This window comes from Dermacentor silvarum, chromosome 6 (assembly GCF_013339745.2).
Source record: "Dermacentor silvarum isolate Dsil-2018 chromosome 6, BIME_Dsil_1.4, whole genome shotgun sequence".
In the NCBI taxonomy this organism is placed as follows: domain Eukaryota; kingdom Metazoa; phylum Arthropoda; class Arachnida; order Ixodida; family Ixodidae; genus Dermacentor; species Dermacentor silvarum.
In genome coordinates this window covers 162,075,597-162,091,763 of record NC_051159.1, presented here as the reverse complement: position 1 = coordinate 162,091,763, position 16,167 = coordinate 162,075,597, and the positions used below count along the sequence as shown (strand labels likewise).

The window sequence follows — 16,167 nt, the reverse complement described above, 5'->3', positions numbered from 1 at the left end:
GGCTTGGCGGCTAATACAAACCAACACTTTCCCCAACCCCATTGCCTTCAATCACTATCACCCAGATGTATACACAGACATATGTAAGCATTGTAACAACCGAGCAGATCTTCAACACATAATATGGGCATGCCCATAGAAACAATATAACAATAACTGTTCAAAACCATAACAACCCAGTTTAATAATAAGAAATGAGGAGCAATGGGAGACCGTGTTGCTCAGCTCGGACCCGGATGTTCAAGCAAGAGTAGTCCAAATGGCTGAAGACGCCGCCGCGGCTCAGGGGCTGCCGGCCGCCGTCTAAAGGGGGGACGGGGGAGGCTTCTCGTCATTACCCCCTCCTCTAACCACATTTTCGACAAAAATAAAGTTATTTCTCTCTCTCTCTACAAGGCATTGTGTCTCGCTTCGTCGGAGCAGATCCCACTGATGAGGGACAAGCTGCTGTTGAACAAACAAACGGTTGCGTTCGATGTCTCTAGTTTGCTCGGCGGCGTGGTTAGCGGCATCCGCCCACCATTGCCGCTTCTGATTCTTCAAAATTAAATTGCTTTAAAATTGAATCTCTCCGTCACGTAAGACAATGAATGGCAAATACCCCCTTAAGCAGTGACTCGTAGCCCCGTAAATGCAGCCTCCTCATTACGACGACAGAAGTTAAATTCTACGCTGAAATGATGAGCGGCAACGAAGCCAGCTGTGGAATAAGACGACGACGACGAACGCGAGAGCAGTGGCACGAGCGCGTTCGCGCGGTTGCACCGAGGGGCTACAACGTGCCAACTGTGGATAAAGACGACGACGCTCGAGCCATTGCTGATGATGATAGTTTCTGCGAACAGACACGGACGTTCAGGCTAAACATAGACAAGCTTTGCTTGTAAAAAAAAATGTTCAAAATTTGCTGCCAAAAAAAAAGCAACAATTCTGTGTCAAATAATTTTCGTGTCCATTTCTCGTGTCCAAATGTCCATTTTTTAAGCATGAAGCGCTTTTAGCTCCCGTTTTCGGCGACCTTCGAGTGACCTTGAGCCAAAAGCGACAGCCGTTATCCGGGCACTCGAGCGAGAACATCCGAGCATCGTTGCGAGAACAAAACAAGATCCGGGCAACCAGTCAAAAGTTAAGAAAATGCGGTCTCTCGCACCCAACGCATTGTACAGGACCGCATTACATACGCTTGTTACTCTGCATGCAAACAAGTTACAAAAAAAAAGATTTTTTTCTTATTTCTTTCTAATGTTTGTTTACAATATCACTCAAGCTGCAACTTCTAGTATACGCTAAAGTCGTATTGTCATTTACAATAGCGCCGTTCAAAAAGCAGATAGAGGGCACCATACATTTGAATGTCAACTTTTGTCGCTGAGACAGGGTTGCCTGCATGAGCTCTTTTAGTAGCGGGAAAAAGTAGCGACAGACGCTGAGCGCGCTGCACTGTTGAAGCGGTTGAGGGCGGCGGCACCACAGGCAGCAAAAGACGCCATATGGTAGCCATTTCACGCTCACATCTACTATCGATTACGCAAGAGCAAGTATTTTCTATTTTACGATGTAACGATTGATATTTGGTGATCCCTATATAGACCAGTGCTACTGGCGCCAGCCTCTGGAAAGCTGTATGTCGTGAGGAATGCGTTGCTCACTTGAACTCGGTCTTTTCATCCGAGTTTCTTTTTTTTTCCTTGCTTGTTTGTTCAAGGCGTGGTGCGCCATTCGCTTCAAATTTCGCCTGAGCTAGGACACGGCATTTGTTGGTGAAAGGTGTGAGCGCAGCTTATTCGTTATCCTGCATGCTCACGCTGCTGATTCCGATGCGCTGTCTCGTCGTAACGATAAATGCGGAGCGCTACGCGAAGACACGTCACGCTATATTCATTCTCTCTCTATAACACAGGCTTAGAGCTCCGCATTTCGATGGGGGCGAAATGCGAAAACACCCGTGTACTTAGATTTAGGTGCACGTTAAAGAACCCCAGGTGACCCAAATTTCCGGAGTCCCCCACTACGGCGTGCCTCATAATCAAATCGTGATTTTGGCACGTAAAACCCTATAATTTAATTTTTAGCTCTACAGACAGCAAAATTCGTACGTTTAAATGCTTTATAAATGATAATATGGTGCAACACTGTGTTGTCTGGTAACTGTTGGATGTGGATACATGGTCTCGCACGGAATTGTGAAAGCTTCAAAGATTCTGAGAAAGTATTTCACAAATCTTGCTATATTCTGACACTGTGCTGGCCATAGAACTTCTCATTCAGTGAAACATTTTTTTTGTCGTGTATATTGGGTGCATAATTCTAGGGGAATGAAAGAGAATTTAATGTTGAAACCCCTCTGGCGCTGTCATTGATTCACATACTGCTCCCTCACGTTCTTAAGGAACGTACAGAAGCAACTGCCGTCACTAACCGCATCATTATGTTCACGTTAAGATACACGCCTCTCCTAAAGTTTACTGATACGCTGGCGCGTCAGCTCAGGCGAGTCGGAAACTCAGGGAAATAAAAATACCTGCTCGCGCAGCGGTCGAAATGCCCAATCCTAAATAGAAACATTTGCGCCAAGAAGCATCAGATCTCGACATCACTTCCATTCCCGGCTGTGACGTGATATTTTTTTAAAATTTTTTTGCAGAAATTCTCCCCCGACAGAGAAACATCACTTCCATTCCCGGCTGTGACGTGATATTTTTTTTAAATTTTTTTACAGAAATTCTCCCCCGACAGAGAAAAGGCGACGGTTGCAACACGCCGCCACTTTCTAGACATGTGGGCTGCTGTGGAAGCTTCGCTACCAGTTTACATACATATACCTAGGTATGGTGCTGCAACGCAGTCTTCGTGGGAGCACGGCCGTGATGGAATGTTAGCAACTGCAGCGTTTTAGCGCGGCCGTGGTGTGAGCTGTCAAACAGACTCTTATCCGCGCCAATGAAGGGAAAGCTAGAGATGCGAAGCGCACACATGTGTGCACTTCTAAAGAAATTTAGCCAGCTTCACAGACTTAACGTCGCGAAGACTGATGAAACAGCGGAGCTGGTGGCCTATAGTAGCTTTTACTTAGCTACAACTTGGCTTATACTTAGCGTTAACTTGAATGTTTACTTAGCTTTAACTTTTGCTTTTATTTAGCTTTAACTTTTGCTTTTTCTTAGCTTTAACATTGCTTTAACATCGACTTGTCGAACTTCACGGTGAGCCTCTTCGTAGCGTTGCCGAGACGCAGCTTCTCTCTCTGTAAACTCTGGATCTCCAACCCTCCTACGTCGCTTTGCTTCAGCAGCCCTTTCTCGAAATTCCGGATCTGCGCGAAGTCATTGAAGTCACTTCCGAGTAGCATCACGACGCCGTTGACGCCGCGCCTCTTCTTCTTCGGGACAAAAGCTGCTTCTTCGTCCGAGCCATGCTCACGGCAGAATGACGACGCCGCCAGCACACGCTCTCTTCAGCTCAGGAGAACCCTGCACGTCATGGTTGCGTCATCACTTCTCTCTCTCTTAAGGTCCGCCTCAACTACTGCTTGGCGCACACTCTCCCTCGATCTCTCCACCGACACGTCATCGCTACCCTCTCTTTAGCTCCACCCACCTGCTGCTCATCGCGCACCTTCCTCCTCTCTCACCCTCGCCGCTCTCCGAACACCTGCACCCCGGTCTGGCCCCTGCGCGCGCTCCTCACCAGCTGCGCCGATTCTTGGCGTACGCTCGGCACGGCTCAACGTCGACCTTAAACAGCTCCACTGTTAAAAAGTACCAAATCCCCATCGGTGTTAGCTTAAGCTCGGGAAAAGAAAACATAATTATCTTATTTACATCTGCAAGGTAAGACAAGATGCACTACGGAGGATTGCATTTGTCTTATCTTATCTCATACAAGTTTACACAAGTGCGAAACCGTCTCACGTGGGAGCTATGCTGATTCAATATGTGTTCGAAGAAACGAAAAGCCCTCTGAATTAGTACCGGAATACTTGGCGCAATATAATATTTGTACCGAGGCTTCGCCCTGTAGCTTTGCCTTCATTACCGCAGAATATTGTCCATGAATATAGTACTTCCAAGGGTATGAGAGATCGCTCGCTGTCTTTGACGTCTCAGTTGCTCAGATTGGCATGCAAGTGCGAGGAGGAACAAACGTTTATTGAAACCAGCAGTTTAGTTGGCTGGGCCTAGGCCTCCCACGTGGGGACGTCGAGGTCTTGCCTCTTCGCCGCCTTGCAGGCTTGCTGGGTAGCCCAGAGTTGGTCGTCGAGGTGGGAGCTGCGCAGGGCGGCGTGCCATCTCGACGAGAGGGCCACAGTATTAATTGTTGGATATTGGTGTTTACATTCCCATAGCATGTGGGGAAGCGATGCTGCCTGAGTCTTACAGATCTTGCAAGTGTTACTAGGGTAGATGTCTGGGTAGATCCTGTGGTAACGTGTTAGTGAGGGGTAAGTGTTTGTCTGTAACAGGCGAAGGGTGGTTGCCTGTGCTCTGTTTAGCTTGTGATGAGGGATGGGGAAGGTTCTTCTTTCGAGATAGAATGATTTTGTAAGGTCGTTGTAGCTGGTAAGGCTTTCTTTTCGCTCTTTTTTTTTTATTTTTCGTCACGAACCCTTCCGGACTTTTTTCTTTTTATTGTGGCTGGGTGCTGCTGTCTTACCGAATAGCTCCCACGCAGAACAGCACTACCGTCTTAATTACCTCTACTTCTGAGCTTGTCTTGTACACGGTGATAATACAAATAACTAAAGATAATTACGCTGCAACAAATACACGTCACCAAGAGCACAATTTCATTAATAAAGCAAACCTTCGTGTGCCTATTTTTCTAGGGTCTGGAATTTGGCGCGTCTGCTTCGTTGGTCTTTCGCCGAGTAAAGTACAGTTTACTACTGCACGCTATCCAGGATCGGCCCGCTCTAGTCGGCTCGCCGACCCTGGATACAGGCTCATATCAAAGGGGACTAATCCCGGAGACCGCATAATGTGTGGTCACATGAATCACGTGAGTCACGTGGTGGGTATCTCCGCTTCTTACCATCCTAACTGGCTGGCAGGTGAGCGCTATGGTGAAAAACGCTGTACAGAATATAATCAGTTGCATTACATTTATTTAGCCGCTTCACGAAAGCTTCACTTCTCAGATGCGAACATGTGGGTTGGGTCAGCATGATTTTTTTTTCCATTTTCTACCTCACGCGTTCTCTCTCATTCCTGCTTTTACTTGAGCACGTCACTGGTTGACATTTACAGTCATACAGTATGCTACAGCCCTATGTACATTCTTTCGTCGATTCCGTTTACTCATCAGAGTGCGAGCTAAAATGTCTACATATAGCTTGTTCTTTGCGCGTGGAAAAGCTAATTTACGGTGTCGTATCTGCCGTATTTATTACAGGTTTGCAATAAATAAGTAAATAAATGCAAGCCCCAGTATTGCCTATTGAATCATAATTGTCCTCCTGCTCCGAAGTCGCCACGTATCATCCTCATCCATTCGTCTCGTATTCCTTTATCGCTCACCGACTTTGCAACCTTCAAAAGTATGTCGCTGGTATCTTGAACACTATAGAAACGTATCTGTAGCGATGGCCCCAGTATGACTCCAGTGACTCTTGCAATCTCAGTAAAGCTTTGACATTGTGAAGAATCTAACTTATGTAGCATTAAACTGGAGAAAACATTACAATAGGACATTAAGAAAATTCATGCTTTTTGATTGCTTCAAGTACGAATTCAGAATGCACTAGCAAGAACGTAAGGCACGACCAGTGTTGTCGGCATTCATATCAACGCCGAGCGCATCTAACCTTAAACGCGTACTATCAATTGGTGCAGCGTGCTGGTTCGATGTTTAATCCAGGAACCCAGTACCTCCACCAATTGATAGTGCGCGTTTAAGGTTAGATGCGCTCGGCGTTTATACGAATGCACAGAAACAGGCAACGGCCAAGCGGTGCGAGCGCGAGCACAAACAACAACAACCGTCTCCTTCTTCATCTTCAGCTGGCGCCCGTATTTGTCACTACAAAAGCTTCATTATCTATAAAGAAAAACAACAAAGTGCTATAAATGGAAGCTCCTTTAGGTACAAGAGCACAAAAATCCGCAGAATGACTTCGTTGGTTGAGCGGCACCAATTTCTTTTGTGGTCAGTATACTATAAGTTTGCTTTTTTGATGGTGCCTTTGTGCGAAAGAGAAGCTGGCGTTGACAGATACGAACTCCGAATGGGAAACAAGCACGTGGCATCTGCTCTTGACACTTGCATGCCCCGTTTGGCAAATCGTCCTCCGCATTTACGAAATGGTGTGCTTAGTTCGCCTACCGGGACCCTTTGTCTTGCTCGAATGGAGCGTGGGTTAAGCAGAGGCAATCTGCGTGGGCTCTTCGCTGTTTACCAGCAGTTCGAAAGCAAAATGTTAATTCACCCTTCTGTTTCTTTTTTGTTTGTTTTCAAAATGAGTGGTTATTGTCATTGGCTGAATCCCTCAACCCCATCTCATTTGTTACCGATATCTGCCCGTGCCTGCTCCTACAGGACTGCTCGAACAAATCGTGAATCCACCCATTTTCTATATCTAAGCCCTCCCATGAACATTTATTACGGTCGTGAATCTCACCCAAATTATCCAACGTCGTAATTCACTTGCGAGGGAAAAAAATTACATTTATTAATGCGCCTTGCATAATCATGATAACGAACTAGGATACCGAGCGGCACCAATCAATAGTCAATACTGGGGAAGTAGTTGAGCTTGTTGGTTCAAAATGAACCAACAAGCCCATTTCGCCCACTTGTCGACTTCAATATTGGGGGTCTTACTAGCAGGAAGCTTAGACTGTTTAGTCCCTAATCGCAATCCCCTTTTTTTCGTTGTCAATTGTTCAAATTAATATAAACCCAGAAAAAGAAAAGAAAATATTGATAGTATTGCATTGTTTATCACAATCATGCAGAATATTGCAGTTGTAATGTCTCGTTTCTGGGCATGACAAAGGATGGAGCTGCAACTCCTAGAAGTGACGTCATTCTTGCATTATACGCTCTTCGAGTCCAAGCTTTATAGGAGATAATAGGTAACCGGTTATCAGATAACGGTACACAAATGACGCTAATTTGTTACGCGTACATGTGGCAAAGTTTCTTGCTTAGATGTATTTGCTGCTATATGATAAGCGACCGATCACTTTCTTTTTCTCTATTTTTTTTTCTTGTGGGAGGGGGGGGGTTGTGAATTAGCGTTTCCCTACGGTACTTCTACCACAACATCAAAATACAACTCGTAAAAATGGTTTCTCTCATACGCAAAGACGATGCAGGCCTTAAATCTGCACAACTTCGAAGACACCCTTAAATGAAAAAGGATAGGAGCATATTACGTACTGCAGGCGAACTTATCAGCACCACCCTCTCATCCCCGATTTCAGGTTAAAAGGGGGACAGAGCGCGTGTATTCAAAGAATAAACAGAGAGGCCCGCTTGAAGATGGTCAGCCAGTTATTCTATAGTCGGCAAAAGCGAGCAAGAAGGTAAACATATGCATGAAATAAATGATCGATACTCCAGTGACCTCGTGTTGCCATACGTGCAATAACAGCACAGCTTCGACAGGCATGACGGGCGGTGCGATCGTCCGCAAACGTTCAGTAATGTGATCAGCGCGGCCCATCGACACAGTCCCCCTAACCTGCTTCTCACGGGACATGTTTGACAAGCGGGCGTGGCCCTCTTCGTCACATACGCGCAGAGCGGACTTCCGGTCAACAGACGCCTGGACGGCCGTTGTTTGCTAAGAACCGCCTCAAGCTACACTCACTCTCGCCTTATAGACCCGTGCGTTACCGCGCGATCGGCCAGAATCTAGGCCATATTCTCCGCCTTATTGGAGAAGTAATACGCGCCACAGGATAATCGGCCTTCATTATTTCCTTTTCTTTATAGAGCACCAAGGGCAGTTGATCACCTTCTGCACACCCTTGCTGATGTGGCGTGGAAAGTTTACTGCGCTGCAGGTAGAGCAACACCCCCCCCCCCCCCCGCCCCTCCTTCAACTCATTAGGTGGTGCAAAACAAACCCATGTGCTTGACGCGACTGAAGCCTGACTGTTATTACTAGTACGATCATTGAAAACCACACAGCGCGTCTCATTCACTGCCACTGTATCGAATTATAGTGCACGGAGTGATAATACCGGGCGTTTCAAATGTTGAGGTTATTTGTATTTCGCACTTTGTATTGGTACATCCTTTACATTCATTGTTAACCGATGGTTTTAGTTCCTTAATTAGGTCTTACAAGTTGACGCAGTCTTACGCGTCACCGGTCGGGCGTTTCTTGCTCTGAGCAGGGAGTAGAGGCACCACCGCGCACAACACTGCTGTGAATAAATCCACCTGACACTCCGTCTCTACATCGCCTTTCTACAGCGGGAGCAACACTTGTGGTGAAGGTTGCTCTTGCGCGGTAGGTTGTGATCTCAAGTTACAGTGCAAAATGAGAAGAAATAGAAGCGATACTAAACAATAAATGCGCGTCTTATTATATATAGAGAGAGAGATAAAAGAAAGGAAAGGCAGGTAGGTTAACCAGACGTACGTCCGGTTTGCTACCGTGCACTGAGGGAAGGGGGTATAGGGATGAGAAGAAAAAGAGAGAGGAGATAGAGAGAGAGAGAGAGCACAGTTGCGCGCACATTTGAAGGTTCGCACCAATTATGGTGTAGACAATGCCTATGAATATAGTGAAAGTGTATCCATGGATGTGGAAGGTCCGCTCCTGATTCGCGGAAAAGTGACTCATTGTTCGAGCCATTGGTCCTTTAGAGGTCATTTTATCATTGCAGTTATAACAGTATCCGTCGCCTTTACTGCACGCAAAACTTCAGCAGTCAATGGAAGGCGCTTTCTCAAGCAACATTTCCATACCAGTATTATTCGCTCATCATTTCTGCGAGCATTACATGTGAGATGTGAAATGAAGGGTTCCGTTTTCATTATATACGCCAGAAAACGACTTTATGTTATAAAAAATTTAGGACAACATTAAAAGCCGGAGATAGGGTATAACACCATGGCTGCTAATGTTTTTTCGTCCCAGCGGTCATTTGCCTGGCTCTCGATTCACGGCTAGCTTTATACAGACCCCGAGATATGTTCTGTGAAGGAGAAAATAGGATTCACGTGGGGACCTAGTAAGCCGAGATGTGTGGAAAGCGAGCTAACCAGGGTTGGTGACATCGTGTTTGTGCCCAGTAAGAGAGAGGACGGCCAGCTGGCTATTATGCCCGCTGTTACCGAGGTTTAAAATGGCAAAGAGAGTGCAACAACAGAGATATAGGGTTGCAGTCGCAGATGTCCAAATAACGATGGGCAGTTTGCTAAGTGAGAAAACCTGCCGTTAGACGCAGTAGCAGGACTCTATAGCAAACCTAGAGATTAGAAGGACACCTTAAGATGTCCATACAAATCGTTTGGTTTGGCAGCATTATTGTGCGTCATGTTACCGTGAACAAAAGCCTACATCTTAAATAATCTTCGGCCCTCATATTTGCAACTTGAGCAATTAAAAGGACGCATTTAAGAGGTATTACAACGCGCCCATTCGACGTGTTGATTATTGTGTTTATTATAATAACCTTCATTATTCCCTCTAGATTATTAATTCGTGTCGGAAAGCGCTGCCGTAGTAATGCATTACGGTAACAGAAGATACAGTGAACATGTTCTGCCAACGCACGTCATACGGTTTCGGATGTTTTGTTTTGTTCGATATGTTTAGTTTTGTTTGACGTTGCAAGTTTCGGGGCCACTTAGAAAGCCGCACATGTTACATAACCATTCATACGCTCGCGACCGAGGTCATTTCTTCATAATTACCTTGAATTCACGTATTGTCATGTGCACTCATATTTAGGGATGTGCATGTGTGTATTTGTTTGTGTACGCGCTTACGTCAGTTCGCGTCGGTGCTTCTTCACAACATGTCCAGTGAAACAATGACCTCACCGTATTATAAAGCCAACAGCTTTCCAACAGATTCGAAATGACCATCACGAAGGTGTAAAGAAAGTTTGGGAATTTGCTTAATTAGAGTTGCATAAACTATTCTAGCGAATCCTTCAGTAGGCTCCAGTACTGTTGCAGAAAGTAAATCTTACAATGCCGTCAGTGAACGAGTGCTCGTCGGGGAATTCTAATTAGATGAAATCCAGGGCCAAAGTACAGCTTGTCTCTTCTTGCTTTTCCGCTCTGTTTCTCGCCGAGAAAAAGAACTCTCTTGCCGTTAATTGTCTCCACTGGAAGCGGAGTACTGACGCTATTATTCACCGCTTAGTCCTGGAAGTGAGTGGGGCTGGCAAAGTAGCCGCTGCAAGCGGAACTCAGCACGACGTATTGTTCGCGCAAACGGGAAGCTATCAGTTTCGTCCCTCCGGAGCAGTTGCCGTTACGAGAGTAGCCCGCGGAGTAGAAAAGCGAGACCGACACGAGCAAAATCGAACGGCGGCAAAGAGAGAAAAAGGACAGACCGGTGGTGCCTCTTCGGCGGGCCCCCGCTCCGTTTCGGCGCTGCTTCAGGCGGCGCCTCGGTCGCCCCGCGTCTCGCGAGCGGCAACAGGGCACTGCTCAGTTCACTTCAGTCGCAGTCGCCCCTCGGCAACGGGCCGGTCTCGCGCTCCGCCCAGCAGCAGTCCCTGGCCCACGCGCTATACCGGCTGCGGCACCCTAGCAGTAACCGTGCTTCAAGTGGGGCGTTTGCGTGCCGGTCTAGCCGCCTTTGCCTCATGGATCGCGTCCAAGTAGCTGCTTCGTCCCACCGCGCTCCTACAGCGGGTTGTTGCGGCCGCTCGCTCGCTGCCTCGTGCTGTCTTTGCGTCCTATTCACCGCGCTGCTTCTGCTTCCGAGCGCCGGCTCCTCCATGGAGTACATCGTCGGGGTCATCATGGTGTCACGCTCCGAGGAGAATCGCTTCGACATCCAGCGTATCGGCCCGGCCATCGACATCGCGGCCGAGGAGACCTGCCGACGCTTGTACGAGACCCAGCTCAGACTCACGCCGGCCTACTATCCTCACCGCTGTTCGGCGCGCTACGCCATCGGCAGGGCTACGGACCTCGTCCAGCGGGAGCCCCACGTCACGGCGTTCGTGGGACCGTCGTGTAGCAGCGACCTGTACATCGTGGAGAGCTACGCCGGCTACCGGCACATCCCAATCGTCACCGGTCTCGGCGACAGCTTTGAGCGGACGCCGAACCAGACGTCGACGCTCATACGGACGTCGTACGTCCTCAGAGACAAGGCGAGGGCCATACTGGCCTTCCTGGGTCACTTCGAGTGGCGCAGGTTCGGCATCGTGTACCGTGACCGCAACGTCTACTACGAGTCACTCTTCAACGAGTTGAGCGAACTCGCCGAGGGCCTCAACATGAGCATCACCTGCAAGAGACACTTCCTGCGCAACGAGAAGACCAAGGTGGTCATGTCCGACCTACGCGCCATCATGGCTGACATAAAGGAATGCGCCAGGAGTAAGTCAGCTTTATTAGGCTCTTCTAGAGTGCACTAGCACTCAATGCATGCCTTCGTTCAGCGACCACAAACGGACTATGATGCGAAGCTGGGAGAAGTGTGCGAGGCGCAATGTTAATATGTTTCGTTTGCGCGCCTGTCAAAAGTCACGCACTCGTCGCGGTATCATCAAATGAAATTGTAACATGGCACAATTTATTTTATCCTTTGGCTACAATTATACATCTCATCGTATCACAGGTTTACTTTAGCTATACCTCTAAGGCACTAATTTCTAAATTACCCTTTCCTGTGTCGAGTGCTCCGAATGTTTCACTTTTCTGCGCTAGCAGCCTTGTTATATTGCATTCTTTTCAAACGTGTGACGATATTTGTCATGAAATGTTATGAAATGCACCAACGGCTTCCTTAACTGCAGAAAGGATCGCTTCCTAATTCCTGTGCATTAGTTAAGTCTTCGACAAACGGTACTGGGTGCTTTCAATGGTCGACCAACGTACCATTATAGTGAATACTCACGGTTCCCAATTTTTTCGCAACATTTTGCTGGATTGCAGTGTCATGTGGATAAGCCAGAAATTCAAGTGAACTGCGTTCTCAAGCATTTAGATTTTTTGCATGGGTCAGAACACGAATGTGGAGAGAGATTAGATATATTAGATGCGCTATGACTTCCAACAACATATAAACTGTGTAACGTATACGAGAACACATTTGCTATTATTCCAACGATCAGGAAGAACATAAGGGCAATGCCTATTCCCTGATAGAACTTTTGAAGAGGGGCTGGCGAAGTTTGTCTATTATACTGTTGAGTATACCCATTGAAAACGTGTTCGCTGTGTCGTAGGAACTGACAACTTCTTCGTTTAACCCGCCGCTGACAGTGAGCGGTAAGAATATCTGCGTGTCCATGGCGGCGGCCACATTATACCAGCAGTAATTCGAGGCGGAGCCTTTTGTTATTAGCTGGGAAATTATTTCGGCACACTTGGAAGAGACTAGGTGGCCGCTTCTGACCCTAATGACAAGCCGCAGCGCGTGCTTTCAATCTGTGGTTTTCAGATATCCCTTTTTGACCACTACTTTTGCTACTTTGTAACGCCACGGAAACAGTATATATGGTCCATTTTTTTGGCTCACAAAAACGTTGAGAAGTTACAAATTCATATTCGTAGTGTTCTCTGTAGTGTGCAGTTTTGATTTCAGCAAACCCCAGTCATTATCTGCATACGAAGACGTTCCAGATTTCAGACGACTAGCGCGTAGACGAAGCACAAGTGATACCACCTAGAGATGGCTAGTCATCGCAATGCGTATATCTCACTTTTCCTTGTTCTCCATATAAGCGCTGGTCTTCGAAAATCTTAAGTATCCTACACCAAAAAGCTCAAGTTCTTGCTTTATTCAACGATAATGTTTAATACAGAAATTTGCGACCATCACTTATCAGTCGCAACAGCTTTACTGTATAGGTGAAAGACATTGCGTAGCCATCATGTACCGGCATTACCTCCGATGTAGGAAGTCGACTAGTCATCTCATTTAAATGATCAAAACACGCCGTTGGTTATGCATACTACAACGCCTTGTTCTGATAGCTTTGAGATTCACTCCATTAATCTCTCGCTCACTTTGCGTTTATACTGCAAAAAACACTGACGTTGATTTAACGTACAGAAAGAACGCATAAGTTCGCAGTTTAATACCCCCAGCTCGCCATCCTGGAAGAAAAAAAAAATATGCCACCGTCTATCAGTATTCATCATCATCAACAGCCTATATTTATGTCCACTGCAGGACGAAGGCCTCTCCCTGCGATCTTCAATTACCCCTGTCTTGCGCTAGCTGATTCCAACTTGCGCCTGCAAATTTCCTAACTTCATCACCCCACCTAGTTTTCTGCCGTCCTCGACTGCACTTCTCTTGTCTTGGTATCCATTCTGTAACTCTAATGGTCCACCGGCTATCCATCCTACGCATTACATGGCCTGCCCAGCAATTTTTTTCTCTTAATGTCAATTAGAATATCGGTTATCCTCGTTTGCTCTCGGATCCACACCGCTCTCTTCCTGTCCCTTAACATTAGGCCTAACATTTTCCTTTCCATCGCACTTTGTGCGGTCCATAACTTGTTCTCGAGCTTCTTTGTTAACCTCAAAGTTTCTGCCCCATATGTTAGCACCGGTAAAATGAGATGATTGTACACTTTTCGTTTCGACAGTGGTAAGCTCCCAGTTTGGATTTCGTAATGCATGCCGTATGCACTCCAACCAATTTTATTCTTCTGTAAATTTCCTTCTCATGATCAGGGTCCCCTGTGAGTAACTGGCCTAGATAAACGTACTCCTTTACAGACTCTAGAGGCTCTCTGGCGATCCTGAATTCTTGTTCTTTTGACAGGCTATTGAACTTTATCTTTGTCTTCTGCATATTCATCTTCAACCCCACTCTTACACTTCCTCCGTTAAGGTTCTCAATCATTTATTGTAATTCGTCCCCATTCTTACTGAATAGGACGATGTCATCTTCATTGGTATTATTCTTCCTTTATTTGTCAGACCATATTCACTGTATCAGTGTTAGCAGTACAGAACATGTTTCATTTACGGGTCAGTTCATCTCAGCACGTCAGTCGGCTTGTTCTTCTCAGACTACAACTGATACGCTATCATCTAATAAATACGCTCGTAATAGCAGAGTGAATTCTTGTCTAGTAACACTAGGGTACATTGTTATGCCTGCGTCTATAAAAGAAATGACAACTTTCGCATATAATGCGATCAATACTATTTTTTATAATATTAAAGCGGGTACGAAGCAAAACGATAAAGAGGCTTACATTTATACACGACCACAAATGTGAGCTCTCGACCGTGCATGCACTGAATCACGCAAAGAAAAGGCTATCACGTGTTGTCTCCACGAAGGGCGTGTTTAAATTCTCATCAGAGGCTACATGAAGTCACCATTAGCGACGCACAAGTTGTTATTGTTAGTGAGCGGGGGTTGTACTAGCAGAAGTATTATGTGGATTCATGTCACGCACCGGCGCGGCTCCGACCGCCACGCACAGTCTCTGTATACTCAGAGCGCGTTTACAAAGGCTCAAAGAGGCGTGCACGCTCGGCTCATCTACGTGATCACCACGACCTGACATGTACTTATCCAACTTTATTCCCAAGCTAACGAAGAGCTTTGTAGGCTGCTCGGGGTGATAAATGAGAGAAAGGAGCTTTTTACCTATACAAGAACATCTCGCTCTTTCGTTTTCTGTATCCGTTTCTTTTTTTTTCTGTCTTTCTTTCTTTCTTTTTTTTTTCCTGCGCCAAAATCACATCGTAGACACATGTAATTCAGCCGCTTAAGACTTTTGAGAACAAAAATCACTTTCAGACTGTAATTTTCTCGGAAATGGAGACAGAAGGTGACTAATTATTTTTAAATCTGAGCCTCATTTTTCGTCCTGGCTACCTTATGCAGTTTCGGAACAGAGGATAAAATAAGGACTTTGATACCCTAGTGTTACTAGACAAGAATTCACTCTGCTATTACGAGCGTATTCATACACGGATGCATTGACCGTTATATCAGTATAATTCACTCAGCTTTACCTTGCAATAGATAAATCGCAATCACGGCCTCGAAAAACTTCAGAGTGACAAAGATCTCTGAATCGCACTGAATGAGCAAAGTCATACAAGGCGCACGACGTTTGATTTCTCATTGTCAACGCATACGACGGTGTCTATAAGCAAAGTTGAGCGCACCGCGGTGGGTCAGTGACTGTGGCATTCTGCAGCTCAGCTGCTGAGTACGATGTTGCGGGTTCGATTCGAATCACGGCGGCCACATTTCCTTGACAGCGGCGAGAATGCATTTGGTGCACGTTTACGCATTATTTGTGCACGCTTACGTATCATTTATGGTCGCTATTAATCCGAAGCCTTCCACTACGGCGCCTCTCATAACTGTCTTAATTGTTCATCGCTTTAAACGCAATCAATCAATCAATCAACAAAGCAAGTAATCAAACAAATTAGCAAAGTGAAGCGTAACCTTGCATTCCGTCCATGGCATTGCGTTTCACTCTGACTCTACTTATATAATAGAATTCATACGCGCCGTCACTGTGACATCATCTAGGAAAGGCGACGCTGCCATTTTACGAGCCTGCCCTGAAGATGAAATCACGGTAAGCGTAACCAGCATCCCTCAATAAAATAAAAATATCAGCGGTCTCGTGCGGATTCACCGCTCAAAAATAAGACACGTTCGGTTGCCCAGCAGGTGTAATCTGAGTATACTGTATAGGAAGAGGTCAAGCGCTATAGGAATTCGCTCAGTCGAAATGAACCCAAACATGAAGCAATTCGTATCACTTTGCTGCACCTTCGGAGCGGAATAACCTGCGCACCAAGGCGTCAGATGTAGAGAAGTTATTAGCCAATGTTCCTGGGCAGATCTGAACACTCTCTAGGAAAAAGAATAAGTTCTTCACGATGGCGTGGCACTTCTCCTCCGCCACAAATAGCTCCCACCGTCCTTTGGTCTCAGCGCCGTGAAGCGAACCTGGCAGCCCGCCTACCGCGCGAGAGCGTGACTTCGGGCACACTCGCTGACATTGAAACGGTGCACTTATC

General features: G+C 46.3%; 1 protein-coding gene across 4 annotated transcripts in view; it reads left to right on the top strand.

Moving 5' to 3' along the window:
* Nucleotides 1–10,654: 10,654 nt before the first annotated feature.
* The window catches only part of LOC119456319 (atrial natriuretic peptide receptor 1-like), a 77,492-nt gene continuing 71,979 nt past the window's right edge, over nucleotides 10,655–16,167 (top strand). For all 4 annotated transcript variants that reach the window (XR_007467588.1, XM_037718019.2, XM_037718018.2 and 1 more), the window contains exon 1: nucleotides 10,655–11,523. Coding sequence is in view for 3 of the 4 variants with exons in the window: in XM_037718019.2 (XP_037573947.1) it covers nucleotides 10,779–11,523 (745 nt within the window). In the remaining variant the exon portion in view is untranslated. The remainder of the gene's footprint in view (nucleotides 11,524–16,167) is intronic.